The sequence below is a fragment of the Coffea arabica genome, unplaced genomic scaffold (genome assembly GCF_036785885.1).
Source record: "Coffea arabica cultivar ET-39 unplaced genomic scaffold, Coffea Arabica ET-39 HiFi ptg000002l, whole genome shotgun sequence".
NCBI lineage: Eukaryota > Viridiplantae > Streptophyta > Magnoliopsida > Gentianales > Rubiaceae > Coffea > Coffea arabica.
The window spans coordinates 501-26,843 of NW_027266152.1; the positions used below are offsets into that span (position 1 = coordinate 501).

Below are 26,343 nucleotides of genomic sequence, written 5' to 3' on the forward strand. Positions count from 1 at the left end.
GCCAAAATCATACCTATGGTCAATATATATATATATGTGTGTGTGTGTGTATCTTTCTTTACATTATCGTTCAACAACTCGATTAGATTGTGATACGCAAAACATCATTTTGTATTAGGTAAAATACATCTACACATAATATAAATGTGTTAACTCGAGCAGGCACAAGAAAAAATGTGAAATTCAACTGTAGATTATGGCATTGTAGCAATGTATGACTCGAAACCTTGGCCGCCCATTAATGCAGCAATGCCAGTCATAATACAACTGCACAGAGGGCCCCCAAAAAAAATTTTTTTTTTTTTTAAATTTACTTCATAGGCAATAGAAATCTGACCTGTCATTTTTTCCATGAACTGCCAACATCATACAGTAGCACATGACACTAGGCAGTATGCCCAACTCCTTAATTTCTTCAAACTGCTGCTCACTCTCGTCTGCAAGACCAGCAAAGCAGTAAACACTCAAAATTGCCTCAAGAGTACACTCATCAGGATCACATCTTGCCTTTTCCATTTCCACATAAGCCTTCATAGCATCTTCAAACTGCCCTCCCTGCCTGTATCCTTCAATAACACCATTAAACGAATCCCTGTTCCTCGGAACACCCAGCTCACCCATTCTCATAATAATCGCTTCAAACTCCTTGTACAGCCCTCCTTTAGCAAATGCATGAATCAATGAATTATACGTCTCAACAATTGGCTTGCTTCCCACCTCATTCATCGTGTTGAACGCAACGAGAGCCTCCTCATACAACGCAGCCTGACCATAAGCTTCAATTACTGCAGTGTATGCCTTAGAACTCGGCACAATCCCCTTCTCTTTCATGTGAAGAAGAATTCTCTTTGCATCCTCGTGCAGCCCACCCTTTCCACATGCATACATCAAGCCCTCGCAGGTCTCCATATTCGGCTCCACATTTTCCTCAGCCATATCATGAAACAACGTCACAACCTCCTTGAAATACCCTCCTTCCCCGAAAACCTGTATAAGTATGTTATATGTGGCCGCATCGGGATGTATGTTACTCACCTTCATCTCAAGAAATAGGTCTCTAACCTCATCGTATCTCCCTTGACCCCCGTACAAGTTGAGCAAGATGCTGTAGGTGGAGGCATTGGGCACGCACCCTGCAGCCTGCATTTGCCTAAACACCCCAACGGCCTCTTTGATGGACCCTGAATCCGCATAAGCCTCCAACAGCACGTTATAACTCGTAACCTCGGGTAAATTCCCCTCTTCCTCCATTTCCCTCAACAACACCCCAACCTTGTCTAGCCTCCCCAACTTCCCAAACGTCTCGACCAGATACCTATAGGTATTTATATCGGGTAAAACCCCACCTTCGTTCATGGTCTTAAACACCATCTCCGCCTCGTCCCCCAGCTTCCTACTGGCGCAGGCGCTCAGGAGAGTATTGTAAGTGACTAAATCCGGCTGAATCCCTTCGTGCCGCATTTCGGCGAACAAGCCCAGAAGCCCCTCCCACTCGTAGCCGCCGCGAGCGCAGGCATTGATAACGGTATTGTAAGTGAGGATGCTAGGAAGAATTCGGTCTCTCTTTTTCATCTGGTCCAGCAGACTTAAAGAGGTTTGGTACTGACCGTTTCGGCCATAGGCATTAATGATGGCGGTGTAGGAGAGAACGGTCCTGACGACGTTGTGCTGGGGCATTTCGTCGAATACCTCAGAGGCTTTCTCGAGAAGGCCTTCGCGGCCGAGAATGCCGATGAGGAGAGCGTAAATGTGCTCGTTGGGCTTGCACCAGAGCTGGCGCTGCATGTACTTGAAGAGGCGGAGGGAGCGCTGCCAGTCGGCGCGGGAGGCGAACTCCTTGAAGACGAGGGAGAAGTCGGAGAGGGAGAGCTTGTTCTTGAAAGCGTCGAGGCATCGGGCGATGCTGCCGCGGGGAGGAAGACTGGAGAGCTTGTTGATGAGGGTCTCGACGTCGTAGCTGTACTTGCCCTTTTCGACGAGAACAGAAGGGTTGCCGAGGATGAGTTCTTTGGGCTTGGCGCGGACGGAGACGGCGGTGGTGGAAGGTCGCGGGAAGGTGGTGAGGAAATGGAGTTTGGGGGAAGAGGGGAAGGAGTAGGAGGAAGAATGCGTACAAGGGGAAGGGCTGTGGAAGCGGGGGTACAAGGCGAGGGACATTTTCGTCACTCGCTCACTGTGACATCGGTGTATGGGGGGCTCTCAGCTCTCATCTCCAAGAAGAAGATGACACAGAATGAAGATGTTGACTGCTCCTTTCGTTTTTTGTCTTGCCCTCAAAAAAGGCTTAGCTTTGCAGTGGAATTGAGCCTTCCGTTCTTCTTGAGAGGAGAAGAAGAATATTTAGTATAAGATACACTTAGAGCTTCATTGTGTTTGAGGAACTTATCTACTAAACCATCATATTATCATTAAGAAACCTTCTTCTTTCTCCCACTTATCTACTAAACCATCATATTATCATTAAGAAACCTTCTTCTTTCTCCCTTTCATAACTCACAGTTTTTTGTATGAGTGTTTCGATAAATGGACTCTGCGAAGACACTTCAAAAGCCGGTAACTTTTGAAGTGCTCCGCAGCACTTAACTACTAAACCCCCCAAACCCCCCCAAGCGATGTGGGAACTTAACCCCACAGGGTGCCCTGCTGCTAAGAAGTAAAGACCCCCCAGACTCCCCGAGACAGGTTTTTCCCTTTCATAACTCACAGTTTTTTGTATGAGTGTTTCGATAAATGGACTCTGCGAAGACACTTCAAAAGCCGGTAACTTTTGAAGTGCTCCGCAGCACTTAACTACTAAACCCCCCAAACCCCCCCAAGCGATGTGGGAACTTAACCCCACAGGGAGAAACCTTCTTCTTTCTCAAGTCAGAGTTTAAGTCAGAGTTGACAGGTTTTCAATTCAGAGTTTCATATATCAAACCTGATCTCGACTTATCAAGTAATTTAATTTAGGGATAATTTCAGAAACCTCCCCTGAGGTTTCTGACAGTTTCACTCCCCTCCCCTGTGGTTTCTGAAATTCCACAAACCTCCTCTAAAACTTGATAGGCAATGCCAAAATAGACCCAATTTAAAAATACAAACAATAAAAAATTAGTATCTGGAGAGAGAAACAAGTGTATACCACAAATGCCCTCATTATCTTGGGTTAGAGAGCTAATCTGATGTGAAGAATTGGGAGGGAATTTAAGAAGAATGAAACTTGGGGGGTGTAAGTGAGACCAATCAACAGACAAGCACACAACGTCAGGGGAGGTTTTAGTGGAGGGTTCTTACTTCTGGTTATTAGATTAGTGGAGCAATGCTCTTTCCAAAGTGTTCATAGTGTACAAAACAAGATTTAGAGCATTTCATTCATGTAGAAAGCTATGATGAACATTGAGTGTCAGGAATTAAAACAACTGAGCAGAAAATCTCTCTTGTTTTCTTTACTTCAGCCATTCAGCAATGCTGTCAATCCACTGGTCACTGAAGCCTTAAGAGTAGGAGAAACTGAATCACTTCCCAGAAATACATCAAAAAGAGCTAATATCACATTTGTTGACTCAGTAGTTGCATCAACACCAGAAGGCAACCCATCACTCGATACAGAAACCTACAGATTTTTTAAGAGAGTCAAGCTGATATGTTTACAAGAAAGAAAATAGCACAGTAGAAGCTCAAGACTAAGAAGAAAAGAGGAAACACATCTTTAGCAAAAAGCCATCAGCATATAAAGAAATGCAGGAAAATTGAATTTTACTACATGCAACTTACAAGCATTTTGGTAGAGTCCGGCCAAGTCAAGAAGATAATGGTACCCTTATTAAGAGGCCTTCCTTGAAACAGAGTACTAAATGTAGAAAGAGCAGCGGTATCAACTGGAGCAGGCGATTTAATTCTTGGAGAGATGGCTTCATCTAAGGCATCCCAAAACGTTTTACCATCCACATCTCTCACCAGAACAATTTGCAGAGATTTTTCCAAAGGAGCTGCAGTTTCCAATCAATATTAGCTTCTTAATTTACTTTTCCCTCTCCTCTCTTTCCTTGTTCAATCAGATTTGATAAATGCAAACAGTTTTATCCTAGTGAAATTGACTGATTCACATATAGCCCAGCAGCATACACCTTGACACCAATGATTGCAAAAACTCTCTCCCTGTATCCTGACATTATTGCAATAAATTTAATATTTGCAGAAGATAATTTTTTCAATCAGCAGCTACAATCCCAAATTGAATGGAATCATTTCAAAGTTCAAGCAGCAAGCTCCTTAATTTGCACTAAAAGGATGTTTGAGAAACTGACCAGTTCCAGTTAATGACATTGAGGTGGAGCAGCCTAGAATGATTAATGACGTTCGGAACTTTACTTTTGTTGCAGGCTCCTCTGTATATTCTTTACTTTCAACTAAAGCATAACTCAATGGTAAAAGTGTCAGATTTCAGGCAGGATGATACATTATGATGCTATGACCTATTTTCATCGTTTGTATTTGATTTATAGCCCATCTTCTGCAATAAGCAAACTTGCTGCTGCATTCTCTAATAAAGGATGTCTAATGTATTTTAGGGATCTACCTTAGCCACTCTTACTTTTCTTCCCATAAAATGGAGCACAATATCATGAACATCAGTGTTAACCATCCTACAATAGACAATCATAGCCTACTGAAGTTACAAATTAGTTATTGAAGTTACAGAAAATATTAGTTACAATATTAACCATCTTGCAACATTGGTTGCTGAAGTTACACAGAGAAAGAATGAGCTCTCAAAGTACTGAGGTTTGGCATCTAACTATATCAAACAACCCAAGTACGACGAGAAATATAGAATCAAGCAAGCATAATCTGGTAGAGGCTTAGCAAACCAAGTCACATGACAAACCAGAAAATCATAAGCAAACATATATCAAGCTTATACAAACAACGCACAAATCATCATAAGCTGCCAAGGAATGTTGAAACAGTCTCCGAAATCTTAAACACTTACTGGTCGAGCTAAGAGACTCTTCAGCAAAGCTTAGAATCAACAAGTTTGTTTGCCAACCATTAAGCTCAGTTGCTCTATCTCAACAATGGCGGGAGTCCAGTAAGTTTCTTGCTTCTATATGCACAGATTTTTTTCAAGCTGTTATGTCAATCAGATCAAGATCATGGCGCCTAAGTTTGGCTCCATTTCACTACACTCCCTTTTCTATTTTGGTTGTTAGGACTCTAATTTATGGTTAATTACATTAATTGTGTTTATAACTAACTTAACTAATAGCTTTCAGATAATCACGAAATATTAGCAAAATTGTAAGGGTCTTTAAGTCTTTTTGGCACCAATGATGTAAGAAATGGGACCTCACCATCTGACAAAGGAGGTTTATGGAATTTCAGAAACCACAGGGGAGGGGAGTGAAACTGTCAGAAACCTCCCCTGAGGTTTCTGAAATTATCCCTTTAATTTATTCAAATTTGAACTCAATCAACACAAGTTCGAATTCAAATTTTTATTGTTCAAACTCGAACTCAGTCAATACGAGTTCGAACACGAGTTTTAATTGAACTCAAACTTGATTAGAGTTACAAATGAATCGAGCCACTCTTGAGCAGTTCGAATCCGAACTCGACTCAAGCTCTGTTAACATCAAACTCGAGCCCGAACTTGGAGCTTAGAACTTGGAACTGAGAGGAGAAGAAGAATGAGTAGGATACACCAGGAGCTTCTTGATTGTTGCGGATATATCAAACAGCTTTTCATTGTTTGAGGAACTTACCTACTAAACCATCATATTAGCATTAAGAAACCTTCTTCTTTTTTGAGGATTCATTACACATGTGCATGATTTCTCTCGCTGCACAAAAGATACAACAATATCCTCATCATCAACTTCCCCGACACCCCATAAACTTCCTCAACCAATGTACAAACACACCCCTATGAAATTTATCACCTAAATCTGCTATTATAAAACATGTATACAGTAATAATTAACTAAAAAAGTACACAATCTACCTAACTAAATACTACTCTAAATACATAGGTACACCTTAAAGGGGTGGGGGTGGGAAAAAATGCAAAAAAAAAAAAAAGGGCTTTCAGCCAAAAGCGGAATTGCTTTCTCAGTGAACTGCCCATTTGTTACAGCAAAACATCATCCATCCACACACCTTCACTCAGCTGCATCCTTTAACATTCAGATTTAAGCTCCACTCCCAGGGGCAATGCCAAATCCAGAAACCATAAGTTGGCTGGCCTCCCTCCTCACTTCAAAAATTGGAGGTCACACAGCCATCAAAAGCTCTGGTTCTTTGTCTTTGGTTAAAATCACCTATACCACAAAAATGGGAGAAAAAAAAATTCCTTGAATCACCGGAAGAGTTCTGGGAATGACCACATAAGGAATCTGGCAAATATGTCTGACTCCAAGAATTCTATATGAGCTGCTCGTCCAATGATAGTATTCAAGCTCCTCCCATGCAAGGAGATATCAAAATTAACATCGCACCGCATGAATACTCTGGGTTCAGACAAGGGCGCACGTATCTGGTCCAAGCAATCATTAAGCATCTCCAGAAAAACTTTACCCTTCTTCGAGTTGTCCCCTGAAGATGCTTGACACATTTCAATTCTTGCAGAATGATATGGCACGTAACCATCCTGAGACAAGAAGCAATTCGCCACTGCCATCAGTAGTTTACATAACCGATCACAAAATTGGATAGACGAGCATCTAGCAAACTGTTTCTCACTTTCCTTATTGGGTCTATTAAGGGGATCATACACAAAACTGGAGCTCAAAAACCATCTAATGCATCAAAAAATTCATCCACGACAAACAGTTCTCCGCAGAGTAAATTAACCTCAACCCCAGCTATCCCTTATCATGCGGTGCTACAGTTAAAGAATTCGACTTCAGAACTAAAACTTGTTTTTTGATAAATACGAGTTAAAATAATATATAATTTTTACTCCAATAGTATCTAAAATTGGATATGGTGTAAACTAGTTTGGTATGATGGATGAATATGACACATGGCAAAGGCAAAAGTTGTGGATATGAGGGTTAACTGTAATGCAGATAAGCATAACATGTAAACCTGAAAAGCTAGCGGCAACATGTTAGTTCTGAAAAGTACAAAAAATAAAAAATATATATAAAAAAAAACTCATGAGATGGAGGAAAGAGATGGAGAGGTTGATGGAGGCGATTGCAGCCATAAAGTTGGCGAAATACAAGAGTTTAACATCTGCACCTATGAACACACGTGCAGCTATCATTTATTGGTTCTAACACATTCAGTGCCATTCAAAGAGTAAGGGATATTTACATTTGCTTGGTACTCAATACTATTAACTATGGCACAAGTCAGCGGCTTACAAGAGGAGCAACTCAAAAAAAGATGCGTGTTGGCATATTCTCTAAAGAATCCATAAGAAGTTTCATCCTAACATATTATGGTATTCTATAAGTTGGAACTAACCAACAAAAATAGATGTTTAACGATAACCTACAATGCAACCGTACAGCACCTGAGAAGGCTAACAAAAGGCATCCAAATATTCTTCACCATCTCAGTAAACAAAAAACCTTTCCATCACAACAGTCATTGTTCCCACAAGTGGTGGAAGAACATCATATCACCAGAGATTTAACTTTCTACACGTCTGATACACGGTGTCAAACTCAATAATTAAAATCATATGGAAGTTTTGCAGATCTGTCAGTGTTTTGCAGTGTTATGTCTATAAGGTTATAGAAAATAAAGAAGATGAAGTTGTTATAAACAACTAGCAGAAGAAAACCAGAACTCGCTACACGTGATAAATGTTTGAGGATTAAATAATACCTGCGGTGAAGATAAGAGAATAATGTTCCTGAAGTTCTCCAAGGTCTTTTGCTGAGAGAAGAGAAATAAACATAGAAGATATATATTCAGTGACAACAAACAAAGGTTTTTTCCAACCCATCAGAAAAGGAAAATATGAAGAAAATTTTCACTGGAAAAGGCTAAAGGAAAAAAGAGTCCAGAGGCAAAGAAAACTTCAGAGCATGCTGTCAATCAAAATCATTACCTTACAAAGTCCGTACAGAAAAGTATTTTGGAGATCTGGATCATCCGTGAAAGTAAGCTGATGAATGCATTGTGTGCCCTTGAGCTTCTTCAAGAGCCACAATCCAGAATTGAATAAAGAATTTGAGCTGTACAAATATCCTAGATGTGGACCAGAAACAGATACATAGGTATAAAGGAATCTGAGGTATGGTTCCATAACACTCTCTGCAAAAAGTAAAGCACAAAATCAGCATCCTTCCAAGTTGATCTTAGAATTGCATTTTTTGCCACAGCATTCGAACCTGTTAATGCAGTTCTCAAAATGATGTTCCCAATTGAATGTCCAACGAAGCTTAGCTTTATACTTCGTAAGCCTCCAGATCTAGAGACCTTATCCATCTTCTTCTTTATGAAAGAGACTACTTCTTGAGCTAGTCTCTGTCCCATTTCTCTAAAATCTCCAGATGTTTTCTCTTCATTAACCTCTGACATTAAAAATTCTACCTTAGGATCAATCAAAAGCCATTGATTACGAACTAGTCGCAAGTCCAGGTGATGCCCCTGCACATTTTTTAGCCCACATGCTAAAAGGTCAGCTCTAAATTTGGAAGAAAACCTAATAGATAACATTTATAAGACAGTCCCATTCCTTTCTTCCCGGCATATTTTGTTACACAATTTGGTAGTTGATTTAGCTGTACAAAATAATATGGATATCATACTCATAATCCAACAGAAAAGGAATTTATTCAGGAAGCTAATAGACCACTATTTCGTATTTGCGATTTATAAAATTTTCAGTGAGCACACCAGCCAAGACACACGTTTGCGAGCGCAATGCACAGAAATAATGCTCAAGAACTTTGGCGAAAGGTTATCAAAGGCTTCACAAGTTGATATGATGAAAGTCACCAAATTGGATCTTTCTGGCTACAACTTTCACTTAAGTTAAAATGAGAAAGGATTCAAAAGCAGACTAATTGCAGGTAACAAGAATAAAAGATCATATTCTGTTATTTTAGCCAAAAAATAAAAATCAGACAAACAATTGTTCTCCCTAATCTAATGTACTGGAATATGCACAAAAGGAGAAAAGAAAATGGCGTATATTCAGTAAACCAATATTAGGGGTTTGTTAAAATCTCATTAAGATACCCAGAAAAGCACATGGAAACCTTTTAACTTTTAGAACAAAAACGTGATGAATATTGTTGTATAAGAACATTTGGGGTTGGGCATTATTTGAAGAAGATGATTTTATTAAGGGATAATTTCAGAAACCTCCCTTGAAGTTTTTGACAATTTCACCTAGTTCCCTTGAGATTTTAAAACTTAGACATAACTCGCTTGAGTTTACCATTTTGGTAACAAAAACTAGTCAATGGTCAAAATTTTGATGAATAACCCAAAACGCCCTCATGAAATTGTCAAATTCATTTTACCTTCTTATAAAATTCTTTAAAAAATTATGGAATATGCACAAAATCTCAAACCCACTTTCAATGCTCATCTATACAATTTTAAACCTTTCTTATTCATACATTTCAAATTCGTACCATTATCAGCATGACCACCACCGCCATCAGCCCCTAAATTCTAAAACCTCAATCTAAGTTACAAATTGAAAAAAAAAAAAAAAAAATCAGCACTGTTAAACTCAAAAAATTTCGCCAACTGTATTAATATAACATCCTATCCCTCAAACGTTGGAGTACCAACACATGTTCTGTCCTTTTTAAACCTCCAGCTTACATCTTCTATTCATCTTCATATCCTCCAAGCAAAGTTAAAATTAATTTGTAATATGTTAGAGTTGTGTTTAGGACATAATTAGTTATTCCATGAGTGAATCTTTTTTTCCATTAAATGTTTAATTGTGTGGTGCATTCCTATGCACAAGCTTAGGAGTTGTTTAATTGCATGAAAATATTAATATATTAAGGTTATTATGGTCATTTTATAGGGCCAAGGGAGGTAAGTGTAATATTGAAAACCTCAAGGGTACTAGGCAAAATTGTCAGAAACCTCAAGGGAGGTTTCTGAAATTATCCCTTTTATTAATCAGGGTAAACGTTGTAAATATGGATTAACATGTCCTACACAGTTGGTTTTAAATGTGGCTTGGATGCATGCCAAATGTGCTAAAAGAGAATTTAAAGTTTGAATGGAGGTTATCTGTCATGTACCCAGACTGCCAGTGCGAAGAAATTTTAAAATGAAGGTGTAGCAAAAATTAACCCTTTACAAAATATGTGCTTAAAATCTTTCTCAAACTATTTCTTCCGTGTCCGAACCACTTTAGATCAGAGCAACCACAGAAGTCAATAAAAGATTTGAAATAACACTGCAGGCAGATCTGTTCTCATCCATCATCAATCTCCCCAATATTAAGGCAATCTTATTCAAGGTATGTTGATTTTAGTCTCTCTTTTTCTTAAATCGTGCAACCATATAAAGCACACAGGTTCTCAGTTTTGTCTTAATACAATGTAGTTACACATATATGTAAGACCATGGATGCAACAGCTGTGCATCACATGGAAATGAGGTAAAAGCACAATAAAACTAAAATTATTCTCAATTAAGAAATAGTAGCAAAGCAAGAGAGCTCAAGTAGCTACAGTAGCATTGTCATGTAGGAAGAAAATATTAAAAATGTCTGCTGAAACTTTTGAAGGTCTACAGCTCAAAGAGAAGGATAATACCTGAAACCCATGGACAAAGACAACTATTTTCAAAACACGACCACTTTGCCGGGAGCTCACACCAGATAATTTGTCCATCGCTTTGGATCCAACTTCTGAAAGTGGGCTAACTTTGTTCTTCTGATCCGCACGGCTGAAGTATGAATTTCCACTGGTTGAACGTAATGGTGCATTTACAGTGCGCTCTACAAGCATGATTGGAATCCGTGATGGATCTCCAAATATATGCAGGTCTTGAATGGATCTACTATTGATCTACAAAGAAGCAATGCAAGTTCAGATGTCCATGCAAATGAACATAGACCAGCAAACCAGAAATATTATAGAGTGACCCACTCTCATTTGGGCAATACTTCGTCTATGAAGCTCAGCTCGCATAGCTGCAGTTTGGGCTGGCTGCAGAAAGCACAATGAAAATTTTCACTGGACCCTGCCAATGCTTTGTCACAATAAACGAAGAAAAAAACACAACAATATTATGTAGAACACTAACTGCAGTCCCCAGTTAAGGAGAACTATACAAGTACTAGAATAAAACAGTAGAAGACACAAGTGTTGAGAAAATTACATCCTCAGAAATTTTCCGCAAAACAGGTGCTCTCCCATGAAAACCATGGTAGGACGAGTCATCAACAGCACTACTTATATATTGATGAGGCATCTCAACCTTAGAGTGAACCATCCATATTGACCATTCCGCTCTCCGATCAATAGCCCATTGATCTTGTAAATGTTCAAGAATCTTTATTTTGTTAGCCCTGGTCAGAAGCAAAAGAAAGTCTTAGAAGTTAATGTATGCAGCAGCAAGCACAGAAAAATAGTCAGTGCATTTCATAAATGTAAAACACAAAAAGCTACTCACAATGAAAAAGCAAAAGACACATAAACTCTCTAGTACAAATGGTTTGTCGTTCATTTTTCATCCAGTTAACGTCATTCCACCAATAAATGCAGAAATCAACAGAATACTCAGCTTTGTGTTGAGTTAGGGATCCCTTTTTCTGTTTTTAGGTCTTGATTCTGTATATTCTAATAGGACTTGTATAGCATACTTGTCTGATAGGATGATGGTTTAACTTCTGATACATCATCAGAGATAAAAATATATCCCTGAGTCTCAGAACACAAACTTCAAAATGGCCGCATACAGAAAGTGGTCTAACAAAGATCACACTAAGATGGCTGAAGGGAAAGGGACTAAAAAACCTGACGTTCTTTCTTCTTTTTTTTTTTGGAGGCGTATAATCAAATTTTATTAATATAAGCAGAATTTTGGCCAGATTCTTGAGGATTAACCCAGTAATATAAGAATTCTTATCCATTAACCAGCATTTAAAAGCATCAGTAAATCAACTCAAAGACACTGACTAAAACCCCACTCTACCAGAAGTTCCCAATTGGTTCTATTCCGTTGAACTCCTCCCCATGAATTAACCATGTCTGTGCCTTCCTGTACAATAGGATGCACAATATCAAGCATAAACATTCCTCTCTTTAGAAACAAGCATAATTTTCTGGTAAATGAAGCAGTATAATACTTCAGTCTACAGAACTTTGTTGATACCTCTATTTTCACTTGGTTAAGATTTCTTACTTATATTTTATTTTAATTACCTGGGAGCACAAGAATCCTAGTAATTGTAGAAAACAATATTAGGCATTTATAAGTATGGCTGTTCTACTTGTTTAGTGTTTTTATTTGACTATTAACTTAGCAAAGACCCCTCAATATGTGCTAGATCCACCCTTCGGCTTGCATCAATTGTTATGCCACAGACAACCAGTAATATAGTTGCCTAGGAAGCAGCTTATGTTGGTGAGCTTGAGTTGATACACAGACAAAATTTTGAGTTTTTAAAAACCACGGAAGCTGAGGATAAAAAGCATGGCCATCAAAAAGACTTGGACATAGTAACATGTAGTTTTGACTGCAGTACTTAAAGTTCCCCAATTAGCCAAACTTAAAAACAAGTTAACTGAACCAAGCTCAACAGCTTCAGCCCCTTGAAATTCCATAAACTTTTCAGCCTTGCAACTTTGTGCCACAGCCTATTTCTGGGCTCAAACTTAAAGATCCTGCATCAACATCCCAATGCATTATCCACTTTCCTTTTTTTCCAAAAAATGCATAATAAACATGTCTCTGCTCTTACTTGCGCTGAAAATATCATTACCAAACAGGTAGATAGTCTATAAGATTGTCTTTCCCAAAGTTTCAGTAAAATGAACCTTACATAGTTGTAGAAAAGAAGCTTTATCTTTACAGCCTAGAGAATTGCAGAAACATGTGATTGATTTAAGAATATAACACAAATGACAAACCTGTGAAACTTCGAAAACGTACTCCACAAGTGAAATGTTTGATTCCCAAGTAAGTGAAATGAGCAGAGTAATTCATCATTAGATAACGAATCCAGAGTTCTAAAACTTTGAGTGTCAATGTTTCCTTTCTGAAAGACACAAGAAAAAAAAAAAGCATTGAATCATCAAATTAAACTATCAAAGTGAACAACAAATCGACGAGTACTTCAAAGGAACAAATTGAGAATGGACCTGAAAGCCATTATTGTATTCGCTCGACTCTTTTCCTGAAACAACAAGATCAGTATTTTCCTCATCCCTGCTTGCAAAGCATCCCAAAAACTCATTATCATCAAGCTTAGAAGTAAAATCAGGAATATCAACTGTTTGATTAATAGCCTTGCTGAGATTTTGTAATTCTTCAATGAGCAGATCACGAGCAGTTACAAATGCCTTAATAAGCAATACCTGTTTCAAGAACATGGACAGCAATAGAAAGATTCTAGGTCAGAACCAGTACAAGCTGAAGGCAATTTCAAGTAAACTTCAATTAGGAAAACCACTTGACCAAAAGATTTTTTCTATTAACTACACATCCAAGGAGAAACAATCTATTTCAAAGCACAATTAAAGAAACGTGTGTTACAGGAATTTGAAACTCTCAGAAATTATCACTAGGATATTTCTTATCCGCCTATATATGCAGAGCTTGTAGAATGGGAATTATTAGCTTTGACATCTCAATATGGTGGTACTAATACTGATGATGCAGAAGCATTTTGACTTGCTTTTCCAAACAACCAAAACAGCATTGAGTATTTCAATGCTTTTCAGGTGGTAATTTATTTAGGTTGGGATACCTTTTTGAAGCCAGCTTATTCCACGAAGCAAAGGAACTCCTTAGAATCAAAATATGGCATGAGGTTGGTAGGTTCTTAATATCGATCTTATTCAACTTATTTACTAGAAATACTTTTCAAGATAAATAAAAAACTGAACAATACCCCCTCAACTGGCTTATTATAGCTATTTACCACTATGAACAATGCCAACAATAAGTTTCCTTTCTATTTGCCTCCCACAATTTTTTCACATACTAAGTTACATTCACAAAGCCTTCTGAACTATCACCTTAGTTGCAGTTTACCCTCAAAAAGTAGATATCCACTTGACCCTGACAGATGTTTTTAGCAAGTTTTCTAAGCAAATTAACAGTCAAATCCAATTTTTTTTATTTTATTCGATTTAAAATTTCCAATGAGTCTTCTATATTGAGTTCAAATATCTTCAGTTCAGTTTTCATATCAATGAATTTTCCTTTTTATGAGGTCATCGTCTTCTATATTGAGTTCAAATATCTTCAGTTCAGTTTTCATATCAATGAATTTTCCTTTTTATGAGGTCATCTTTAATTCAGTTCTCCACATATCGCCAAATTTTCCTTTTTCTGAGTTCTTTCTGTGTAAACAGCCTTTATTCAAGGTTTTTCACAGTTTTTCCTAAAAACTATTCTGTGGCCATCGACCAAAGCTTTAATTTATCATTCCACACCAGCATGCATCATTAATCATGTTTTAAAAGTACTTTCTAAGTTATAATATCCCATTTCTAGTTTCCTTTACAGATATACTAGTGACTCAAAGTATTATTTTGCCACGTGCAGCAAACTCACGCGAATTCTTGATCCAAACAGGTTTAGTCTCCATGCTTCAGAAATCTGTTTTCATACCAAATCAGAGTTAATAACTAGCACCTTGATATAACAAGTGCTCAAACCTTGAGGGTGCTACACCAATTACTGAATTCTTCAATCCCGAATACACTTCGTCGTTAAACAAACATTTCCAGATAAATGAGAACCTGTACTTATTCCACTAGTTGCATACACCTAGGTTGTAGTTTCAATGCAAACCCCCCATAAAGATGATACTTAAGCAACCATAGTATCACAGTGTGCCATTGGTAACTTAAAACCTTAGACCTAGCAGCTAGCAGAGAAACCTAGATTTTTAAGCCCATTAAACACATGTCGCCCATTGGATATGCAACATAACACTCTGTCTACCAATCTTCTGTTGCATGTATCATGAAATTTGCCTTACTGGGTTGGAGGGGCAATTTTTCCCGATATTGACAACTGTAATAGGTACGATTCTCACTATAGGCACAACTCAGATGTTACTTATTAGAGGCCTAATACTAGCGCAATAGGCTTGTTAAGTAGCTATAGAAACCAGGTACAGAAACATGCATAACTCCCTTGCCTCAGTGATCTAACTCAAGTATCCATGCAGAAAAAGCTGAACCATAAGTTTTAAAAGGAAACTTTCAAGGTATGCCAGGTAGTCCTCTTAAATCTATGTCTTGAATGCAAAAGACAGAGCTGGTTGATAGGATTAAGACCAGATACAAATATATGAGTCTAAGCAGTAGCCAAGAACAATTGAAGCCAAAAGACAGACGAGAATAAAAATCAAATGAAATCTGAAGTTCCAGGAACAACACATACTTGCTTTGAGGTATCATTCTTTTCGCCAGCAACTTCACGACCTAGAGAACCACTGAAAAAGGAAACAATCATGTTTACTTATCTAAATTAATCTCTAACATATAGCAATTTGTGGGAATACAAAGCCAAATGCACCGAAGTACCTCTAAAAAAAAGTTAAGTTTTGGCTAGATTGTCAAAATTGTAGGTTGTCACTACTTATCAGGTTCAAGAAAAAGGAATAAGCAACAAACCTGGGTACCTGCAGTGAGGAGGGCAAAAGGCCACCTTTTAGAAGGCTGATGTGTACGGTGATATCAACTAGAACTGAATGAAAGGCATCAAAGTGAACAGGGCAATATGTGTGTAGCCCCAGAAGAGATTTGGGAGGAAGACGAAATTCATGAACAGCAGCAGGGCATGCATCCAATGAAGCTAGCAAATTAGAGCTGCAAATAGTACCTAAGCATCAGTGGCTTAAAGAGATGTCTAGTTTTTACTCACAGAAGAATGCAAAGTATAATTACAACTGTCCTTATGCAATACATAACTCAAAGAACATATCTTTTAACTAACCTGCCCTCCAACACTGGAGCATACATGAGCTCAAACTTCAATAAAACAGCTGATGTGGATACACCCTAGTAATGGCAAAGTAACAGTAAGTTGCGAATGTTTGAGAACAGATAAAAATAGGACACTCAAATTCTCTGCAGGTACTACTTCGAATCAGAATGTGCTAAGACTTATCTTCCTAACCAGGTGGGAGTTCATCTCTCTTCAAAAATTCTAAAAGTTGCCTCCTTGGTCTGATATGACCCAGCCATACATAATTGATTATGTTTGCCGTGAGTCAAGGCAACACCTCATTGCTCATTCATTTACATTGAAAGTAGTGATCACTTCTTTCCAAAATTTATAAGCTTTTGTACAGCTACTAGAAATAGACATAACAGACAAGACGGCAGCGGACAGAGAGACTTCTACCTCATGTTTACTGAGAGGTAACGTGAAAGCAACCATCATTGACAAAAAAACATCCTGCCTGGCATATCTAATTCGAAAAGGCTGAGTTGAAAAGCTATGGTCTGTGTCATTGATTCTCCATATTCCACATATGTCATCACAACCCATATCAGGAGCTGCATTCAACAAAGATACAAACTACTAATACTCCTTTGTTGACATATGTTAAACCAAAGTCATGTGTACAGAACAAGAAGGCCAATATCAACTTCTCCATTTGCACATAGCTAGGGATCTTTCAAGTACATAATTGGACAATTTCAAGGGTAACTGGTCATGCATTGAATAGTGTGTTGGAGTATAGAGAGAGAAGGACAAAAACTATAGCTCAAGACTCTACCCTCTTATAATATACGAGGATAAAATTTGCGAAAGGATAATTTGAGCTTTCAATGGAACAAAAGTGAACGCAAATGAGTTTCATAAAATTTCTAAACATAATGAAAGAAATTTTAGATAACATCTTTCGTGGAATTCCACATTACTAACCAAAATATCGCTGTGAAGACAAATTCTACACCGGCCTTCAACCAAATTAGCAATTTAGCAAATCTTATTAAATTAGCAGACTCAACAAGCTAGATACACTGATCATGCAATACCACAAGTAGCGATTTAGAAAATCCTCATCATTGACCTAAACACAAAAATGAATCAGCTTTAGTCAATAAATCTGCTCATTGGGAAAAAAAAAAACCTTCATATTGAACAACTCTTGATGGAGTTCCCAATGAGCTGTACTCATCATCCTCCCACCTCATTGTTATTTTGATCTGATACCACCTATGTATAGTGCCAGAAAAAGATGAATGAGTTAAAAGTTTAAAATCGAATTATAAAATTTGGTTCATACATCACAGGAAAGAAGCTCCAGTCAAGATATTATAGTACCCTTGCTGGAATAAATCAAGGTTGTGAAACCGGTGAATGTAAATGGCAATCTCATGGACAGCCTCCAGCATTGGTTGTTCAGATTCTTTAGCTTTAGGGTCCAGGGAGCTGGGGTCAAGCAATTGTGTCTGTTTCTGTTGAGACGGGGTTAACAGAGGCAAGGGTCTCACATCAGTAATATGTAGTTTCTTAGGCGCTGATTTGTTCAGACCAGTTATGACCCATCTGAGACGTCGTAATATAGCTGACATTTACAATAGTTTATTCCAATTCCAGAAACTAGCATCCCGCCAACTCCTCTTTCCCCAATCAAGATTGTATTATCATTAGCTGCTGGTAATGGGTAAATGAGATTACACCCTCAGATTCTGTAGTAAATCTGATCGATTTGTAAAATTCTGGTTTGAATGAAATAGATATAGCCAAAGAGGAAGAGAGTTTCACCAAGAGATCTCTGCATCACCAAAGGTCCACTGGTCAAGCACTTCGTAGAAACAAACAAATTAAGCTCGGATAGATGTATAGAGTATACAAATGAATTAATTGACTTTACCAGATAGACTTGCAGTTTATTTGTTAATTGGACATATGAAAATGAAGTTCTCACCCACTCTGTCTCTTTTGTCAAAATAAAAATTAAAAAAGAAGCAATGGTATCACTGCTCCCATTGGAGCATATGCCTCCTATCTTAGACCATCAACAACATTACTTTTCATCCAAGAAGTGTCAAGAACATGAAATCATAACTAAAATTATGTTCCTCGAAGCACATTCGTAATGCAGTTAAAGACTTAAAGGCCTACTAAGAAAGAGGAGCTCGTGCGAATTCCATCCTTTCCCTGGGAAAGCTTTCCATATCAAAACCTGAGAAAATGATGAAAAGTCTTTTTTAACTTGCATGCTATCAACAAATGGGACCCCTAAGACATAGAAAACGCATATCTGTCACATCCAAGCCACGCCTTTATAGCACTACTCATCTAGGTATCTCCTGATTGGACCCAACTAAGCTAAGTAAAGCACTAGATCACAATTTTTCAACACATTCTCTACCAACTAAAAGGTGGGTCTTGGGGCACCATAGTTTCCGCAGACTCTGTACTCCTAAAATCTACACACAAAGGGTGTAATGACTGCCCCACTGTCTGAAGGTCGAAGGAATCACTTTCTGGTACTGGTATTGGACAAGCTCTCAGGGGAAAATCTAGTTCTTATTTCTGCCCTTCTTCCCCATGATGACTAGCAACAGGCAAATCAAAACTTTCACTTTGGATTTCGGACTCACAGATGGGAATGAATGGACTAACCCAAAAAAATAAAAAAGGCATAATACCTTAAAACCTCTGAACAGAAAAAGGGGATTGGAGAATCAGGGTGTGGGGCAAAAGAAGCTCAGCAACAAGACAGGTAAGACCTGATTAAGCAACACAACAAATTCTCACAGTCAATATGCACTGATTTCAAACAAGAAGACCAACAAAACTAAAATGAAGGTAATACAGTATACCAGGCCTTTGAAAAAAAAATAAATAAATAAAGTAATTGCTTAAAGAGGCAGGAAACTAAAAGCTCCAGAATTTGACAATTTCTTGCATGAATGGAATTTGGAAAAGATCATCAGTTTCACTGTTTCTCTTCTAGGTTTAATTTGGGAAAACTAATAATACAAATCCACCACAAAGAAGAAATCGATAACAGAAATTAAGAAAGAGAAACATAGGGAGCTCATTATCATCACAGAGCGATTAGAGACGAAGTGCTTTTAGCAAAAAATGCAGAACCCGCAACTTATGAGACAGAGATAGAGAATACAGCACCAAGAGCTTGACTAAACCTTAATCCCCGCATAAGCTCATACATAAATCCTTTTCATTTATGCAAAACAGAAACAGAGTGTGATCCAGGAAGAGATTTGCAGAATAGTAGAAAATACCTAGGCTTGTGTTGTGTCAGAAAATAGAGGGCTTGGGCTTGAAATGGTAGTCCAACAGTGGCGGCAACGTCATCAGAAGTGGTGGTTTTAGCGGTGGCTTGCGGCGGTGACGAGGCAGAATTATGATTTGTATGGGGTCGGGTTGGGGTGAGGGGTGGGGGCGGGGACAAGAAAAATGGGAATAAACATAAAAGACAGGAAGACTTTCTATTTGTCGTCCTTGGGAGTAGGGATGTAATCGAGCCGAGTCGAGCTCGAGTATCGCCATACTCGAGCTCGACTCGACTCATATACACAGAAGCTCGAGCTCGACTCGAGCTCGATCGAGTCTAAAAAATGGATACTCGAAGCTCGACTCGAAGAATTTCCTTTAGGCTCGAGACTCGACTCGATAAGGCTCGACATTTAGTCAAGCCTTATCGAGTCAAGTCTTATCAAGCTTTTTGACTCGATTTGACCAAAAAATGAGTTCAAAGGTGGCGTTTTGGGAAGATTCAAAGGCAAGCTGGATTGCTTGACATGGAACTTTCAAATTCAGCAATTACCCACCAACGGTAGGTGCCCACAAGAGCAGCAAAAAATGGATGATTCTAATTCTTCGGATCATAGTTCCTAAGTGTGCTGCAAAAGTACCCAAACTAACCAAAATTCCCCACAAAATTCCAAAACTCAGCAAAACATGAGCTGAGCCACCAAATTGAGAGACAAACAATTATCTCAAACAGCCACAATATCCCAACTACCACAAGCTCAATTCAGAAACCAATGCCAAGATCTATCCAGAAATTCCTTTTCCCCACAAATATCACTAATTACTAACTAAAGAAAGCTGCTTTAAACAAGAACATGTCAGAAAAATATGTTCCTGGTTCAGAAATGGACCATAGTCCAGCAGAATTACAAGTGTTTGAACAGGATATAGAAGAATGAAGTTGAAAACTCTTGTCACTAACCTGACCCAGCAAAGATGACCTCAATACCACCATTAAAATGGCGATGCTTTCTTGTGTTTAATAATACATGATGATAACGATGCTCAAACCTAAAGCTAAAGGAGTTGGTGGAATGTAGAAATTTTACAAGGAATATTTGGACTTTTTCAAGGGGTAAGTGAGTGAGATGAGATCTTTGGCCGGTGACATATGCTGCAGAATTATCAAGGAACAGGTCGAACTGGTGCAATTTGCATGGCGCAGTTTGATTAATCATTAATCCTTCCTCCTCAGATGTCTTTTGTCTCAGTATTAAAGGGAAAAATTGCTGCTGTTTATTTAAGGATTCAAAAGCAATTATCTCCAAAATGTGGTGACATCCAAGCTTAATTAAATTTTAATTGAGAGAAAAAGAAAAAACAGATGATTTTGGACCCCAGCTTCTGGAAAAAAATAAAAATAAAAAATTCGATGATTCACGTATCCATCCTATAGACAAACTCAAACGTCACGCAACAGAGCTGTTTTTGGTCCAGACCCAAACCAGGAGCAGAGCGAGTAACATTAGAGCAGAGGCAGACATACCAGAATCTGGTTACCAGATGCGATGGCGATGGCGATGGAGTCTCACAGATGCGGCGATGGCGATGGCGATGGCGATGGAGTCTCACAGATGCGGCGATGGCGATGGCGATGGCGATGGCGATGGCGATGGACTCTCACAGTCAGTGGTTGCCGGCTGGTAAAGTGAATTTTTTGGCGAGGCTTTCTTCGAGCAGAGAAGAAAGTCGAACAGAGAAGGAAGAAAGTCTTTTCTTCCTTTTTTTTTAGACATTTTTTCTTTTTAGTGTGTAATTACTTTTTTGCCATTATAGGATTTTATTATAAAGAAGGGTATATTGTAAATTCCATATAACTTATACCCATAACGGTCATTTTATAATTATAATAAATATATATTATTTAAATTATAAATTTTTTTATTTAAATAACTCCGGCTCGTCGAGCTACTCGACGAGCCTCAAGCCGGAAAAACATGACTCGAAACTCGACTCGATTTGTAATCGAGCTACTCGAAACTCGACTCGAACTCGGGTTGACCGAGTTCGAGTCGAGTTGTTGACGAGTAGCTCGGCTCGCGTACATCCCTACTTGGGAGCACGTGTAGCTCGGCTCGCGTACATCCCTACTTGGGAGCACGTGCCCGTGGACACCTGTTCGGCCATGGGGATCGGGGACAATCAAATTGTCGGACATACCCAGCATGGCCCATCCGGCCCACTAAAGTTGGAGCTCAGCCTTGTGTTAAATGGACTTGATTGAATTTGGATCTAAAGATTGGGCCTGATTTTAAAGTGGGCCCAGTTTGGGGATTGGCAACTTTAGTTCGAATCATTCACGTGTAATTAGAAGTGTAAACGAGATTAAACAAGTTTATTTGTCGAATCGAACTCGTGCAAGGTTTTATTCAAAGTCTAACTTTAGGGCACTTGTTAAGACGCCAAACGTATATACCTAACTTACCATGTCATTGCACGCATTTACAATCCACCCTCTATATTTAGACATTTTTCTAATAATTTCAATCTTGTCAAAATTATAACCAGTGCTCGGTTAGCAAACCTTAATATATTTATATATTTATTCTTTACAATAGTAACATGTTTCGTATTTGTTTGTCTGTCTAGATCCCAGGCATTATGTAAGTATGGCCAAATATATTTTGAATGAAAACAAAAGATGTTTGGTAAAAATAACATTTGGCTACAATTATTATTGGTAATGTGAAATGTATAGTAAAGCACAAGCAAGAAAATCCACCAATATCACAATGACAAATCAAGGATTGCAATTATAAATTATTTGCAAGTTGGTTCCTGAGAGTAATTATACCAATATCAAAAAGGAAAAATTTCAAAAGGTATAATCACTAAATTCTAAACAAATAACCAACAACAATCAAGAAGGAAGAAATTCGAAAAGACTGAGTAAAAAACCCTAAACATCAATAGGTCACAAAATCAATTCGTAGAAATTCAAAATATAAATAGATATTATGTGAAAAAAGGTTTACAGAGCTTAGTTAGTGAAGATTTTTGTCGGCATTTGACTCTAGTGTTTGTAATGTTGAAATGTATCAATGAGCTCTTCTCCTTCTTTGTATTATTTTACTTGACATTTTGGTTATCCTTGTTAGGGGATAAATTTGAGCTATGGAGATTATGATTGATTATGGAATCGGATACCAGCAAATAGTTTTAGTTGGCAAAATTGAAGAGTCAATAGTGCTTATAATGCTGATTAATGGTAGTTGCAATGATTCTAGAATTATAGTGGTGGTAGTCTTGAAGAACTGAAACCACAGCAGGATGAATCAACTTGGTAGAGATGAAGAGAAATGATGAATGAAAAGACATGAAACCCACTGCTAGGGCTGCAAACGAATCGAGCCGCTCGCGAGCCGCTCGAGTCGAGCTCGAACTCGAGCTCAGAATATTAAGCTCGTAAGCTCGCGAGCCGGCTCGCGAGCTTGAGTATATATATATATATATTTTTTATTTTTTTTATTTAATAATAAAATTACGTATATTATATATTTTTTATTTTTTATTTTCATAGTAAAATTACGTATATATCCTTAATATTTTATTATTTATTAAGAAAAAAATATTATTTTATTTATTTTTTAAAAAATAAAATAATTATTTTTTATTTTTTTCGAGTTCGAGCTCGGCTCGACTTGATTCGAGTCGAGCTCGAGCTTGAAAATTGCCGGCTCGTCGAGCTCGAACTCGAGCTCGAGTTTGGTAAAATTTAGTCGAGGCTCGGCTCGATTAGCTCAAAACTCGACTCGGCTCGATTCGTTTGCAACCCTACCCACTGCTACATGTCAAAAAGTGGAATGAGGGTTTGGACTAGGCCATAAATATGAAATTTACACAAAACCTGAACTTTGAAAGAACTTAAGAAAGCACAGTTTGGTGTTTGGATGAGAGTTGCACCAACAACAACACAGAATACTGCTCAACAACCACAAAAAAACTGATATAAGGACCTTAGAGGAACCAGCCAAGAAACAAACTATACTTCAAGCAGGGCAAAGTTCATTGAAGAGAAAGCGGAACATAATCTAAGTAGGCAAACTATATCTCTTATGACAATTCTAACAACTAAGGTACCAACTTCTAAAATAAACAAAGTTCAAAACAATGAAAGAGACAAAGAAAATGAGCAAGTATAAAATGAAGAAAACAACTCGACTGAAAACCTTTAAATCAAAACAATGGCAAAAGTCTTGCCAAAATTGCTAATGAGAGTGGAGCGAGGTAGTAGCAAGATGAAAGAAAAGACACCATAAGAAACATAAAAGAAGAGGAACAATAATGAAAACTAGATGCACATTGATAAAATATGGGTAACCAGCACTTGAAAGAGAACTCAAAGATTAGGAACAAATGCAATGCAGTGAAAATCCAAATAGATGGAGAAAAATGCTAAAGATGGAAGGAAATCCAATATATAGAAAATAAAAAAAAAATCATCGACAGCTCAATCAAAATGAAAATGAAGGGTGATGGGATATACCAATTAAAAATAAGATAAAGTAAGAGATGAAGAAAATAAAACGATGGAAATAGTGAAAAACAAAAATAGAATGCTAAGAATAACAAAAGAGGACGAAAGGGGAGTAAGTTAGTAACAAGTGGTGGGAACCAACCTAAAAGAATATTTCACATCCCAATGAGAGTCCTAGAATGGAATTGTTAAGGTATCTCTTAACAATTCCCCAACTTAATGAAGTGCATTCACTCCATTACTCAAATTCAAATTTCTTATATGGAACAAATAAGCAAAAATAAATATAATATAGGGATAACTAGATCCTCAAATGAGAAGAATTAAGATGGAAGAGAAAAAAAAAGAGTGGATTGTTAGAGACTTTATAGAGTATATTAACTCAAACAACCTGATAGACCAAGCATACGATGATAGACTTACAAGTTTAATGGAATTACAAGTTTCACTTTTTGGCAAAAGAATAGTGAAGGATGTTACAGTTCAACAGGATTTGGCAAAAGTGTTAAATGGTAAAAATAAGAAGCCAAAGAGAATGAAGGATAATGAGTCTGAAGAGTTGGACGAAAGGTATGCGAGCACAATTCGACTCTATGTTGCGGACAACGTCATAAACAATGTAATAGACGAGAAAGATTCTGTAGCAGACATTTGAAAAAAATTGAAAAAGCTTTATCTGAACAAAAGTGTATCCAATAAATTGCATTTGAAGCAGCAACTTTATAAGTTAAAGATGGAGGAGGATGGTAGCCTCATGTATCACATAAATACGTTCAACAAAATTTTGGATCAACTCCAAAAAATTGGCATAGAAATTGAGGAAGAAGATAAGACTCTTTTACTTCTTACCTCAGCATCTGATTCTTACAAAAGTGTTATGACGACCCTATTGTACGGGAAGAATACTTTAGAGTTCAAGAATGTGCAGTCATCTTTGTTAGATCATAAAACAAAAGAAGACAAATCAGGATATGACACAAAAAATTACGTTAATTGTTCGAGATAAGAATAAAAGAGGAAAAAAATTTGGTGATAAATCTAAGGTAAATGGTTCAAAGGTCAAAAGAAATGATGGAGTCCAGTGTTTTGATTGTTATGAGTTTGGTCATATCAGAAAATATTGCCCTCATCGAAAGAAAAATGATGAGAAGGAGCATGATGATATTGCTAAATATGTATCAAATGGAAATATTCTCACAATCTCTAAAGGTAATATATTTTTTCCCGTGATGGTTGGATTTTATATTCTGGATATGTTTCACATGTTTGCTCCGCGTTAGATTATTTTAATACTCTCCAAAGAAAGAAGGTTAGGTTTTGCATCTTTCGGTGATGGATCTACTTGTGAAATCAAAGGTGGTTGGAGTAATGAAAATCAAAATGCTAAATAGAGATATTCGTTATTTGGGTAGTGTGTCTTATGTGCCAAAGTTATGACGGAATATAATATTTTAAAGCTAGTTTGACTCCGAGAGCTATCACTTTTCGATTGCAAGTGGAGTTTTGAAAATCACATGTGGCAAGACTATCTTGTTGATGGGAAAAAATATGGTAATTTGTACCATTTGATTACCTTAATAGGTTGGGAGCGTAACACAAAGAAGGGGATCCAAGAATGCTTCCAAATTGCAAATACCGGTGAGAAGAAAAATCCTGGTATTGGAGAGGGTGAATTTAGGCCCCTCTCGCGAATCAACTGGATGTTGGACTCAATTAGTTACATACGTTTATTTGCTGACTGAAATCAATTGAAAATAAGACCATATTAATTTGAGTGTGTAGTTAAGCACTAAGGCTCCATTTGGATTAGTCTATTTTTCAAAATCTAGTTTTTCAAATATAATGTTATAGTAATGCACAAATAAATGTATCTTATTCATACAATATATAAAAAATAACTCACAAATATACAAAAAATAAAAAAAAAATTTACAACATTTTCCATCTATCACCACCACCACCACCCCACGCACCACTGCTACCACCCCTTTTCTCTTTTCCCCTCTTCCTTCTCCCCTTCTCCTTCCCTTCCATTCTCCTTCATTCGATCTAGCCTCAACCAGATCGTGACAAGAAGGTCGTGAAACTAATCAAAGCCAGATCGAGAGGGAGTGAAGGGTGGCTGGGAAAGGGAATGGGAGGAGAAAGAGGGAAGAAGAGGGAGATGGAAAAGAGGGAAGGAGAAGAAGAAACAGGAAGAGAGAGGGGGAGAAGAAAGAAAGAGGAAAGGGGGTGGTGGTAGTGGTGGGCGGTGGTTGTGGGTAGCAGTGTTAATTTTAAAATGTACTTTAAAATTTTTTTAATTTTAAAGGTATTTCAAAATATATTCTAAAAACCCCCTACACATCACAAAAAAAATTTACAGTAAAAGGTTTTCATATACACTGTTATAGTAAAAAAATTTCAAAGCACCCCGAAAAAATAAGTAAATTTTCAAACAATCTAGTCACTTTTCATCTAGT

General features: G+C 37.7%; 2 protein-coding genes and 1 long non-coding RNA gene across 17 annotated transcripts; all 3 read right to left on the reverse strand.

Moving 5' to 3' along the window:
* Positions 1–335: 335 nt before the first annotated feature.
* LOC140032676 (pentatricopeptide repeat-containing protein At1g74850, chloroplastic-like) lies at positions 336–2,425 on the reverse strand (the record flags this gene model as incomplete). Its single annotated transcript, XM_072073444.1, is given in 1 exon segment — positions 336–2,425. A coding segment is annotated over 1 exon segment (1,822 nt), but the record flags the coding sequence as incomplete, so codon positions are not given.
* Positions 2,426–3,256: 831 nt separating this feature from the next.
* Positions 3,257–5,166, reverse strand: LOC140032677 (uncharacterized). The gene is made up of 3 exons (XR_011836594.1): positions 4,976–5,166; positions 3,757–4,147; positions 3,257–3,595 (listed from the first exon to the last, which is right to left on the reverse strand). It is a non-coding gene; the product is annotated as an uncharacterized lncRNA (long non-coding RNA).
* Positions 5,167–5,763: 597 nt separating this feature from the next.
* On the reverse strand, positions 5,764–21,115 carry LOC113742230 (uncharacterized). 15 transcript variants are annotated; one of them, XM_072073451.1, is made up of 19 exons: positions 20,891–21,113; positions 18,774–18,854; positions 18,244–18,304; positions 17,440–17,893; positions 17,246–17,331; positions 16,510–16,664; positions 16,099–16,163; positions 15,777–15,971; positions 15,544–15,595; positions 13,287–13,502; positions 13,056–13,183; positions 12,118–12,183; positions 11,302–11,491; positions 11,070–11,129; positions 10,734–10,988; positions 8,331–8,589; positions 8,048–8,253; positions 7,822–7,872; positions 5,764–6,631 (listed from the first exon to the last, which is right to left on the reverse strand). In XM_072073451.1, exons 4-19 carry the CDS (start codon positions 17,688–17,690, stop codon positions 6,341–6,343), a joined length of 2,526 nt encoding a protein of 841 aa, XP_071929552.1. In that variant the 5' UTR covers positions 17,691–17,893; positions 18,244–18,304; positions 18,774–18,854; positions 20,891–21,113; the 3' UTR covers positions 5,764–6,340. The 15 variants fall into 15 exon arrangements, with proteins under 15 accessions (XP_071929552.1, XP_071929547.1, XP_071929548.1 ...); XM_072073446.1 differs by having other exon boundaries at positions 19,374–21,113; XM_072073447.1 differs by having other exon boundaries at positions 17,993–18,304; positions 19,374–21,113.
* Positions 21,116–26,343: the final 5,228 nt, after the last annotated feature.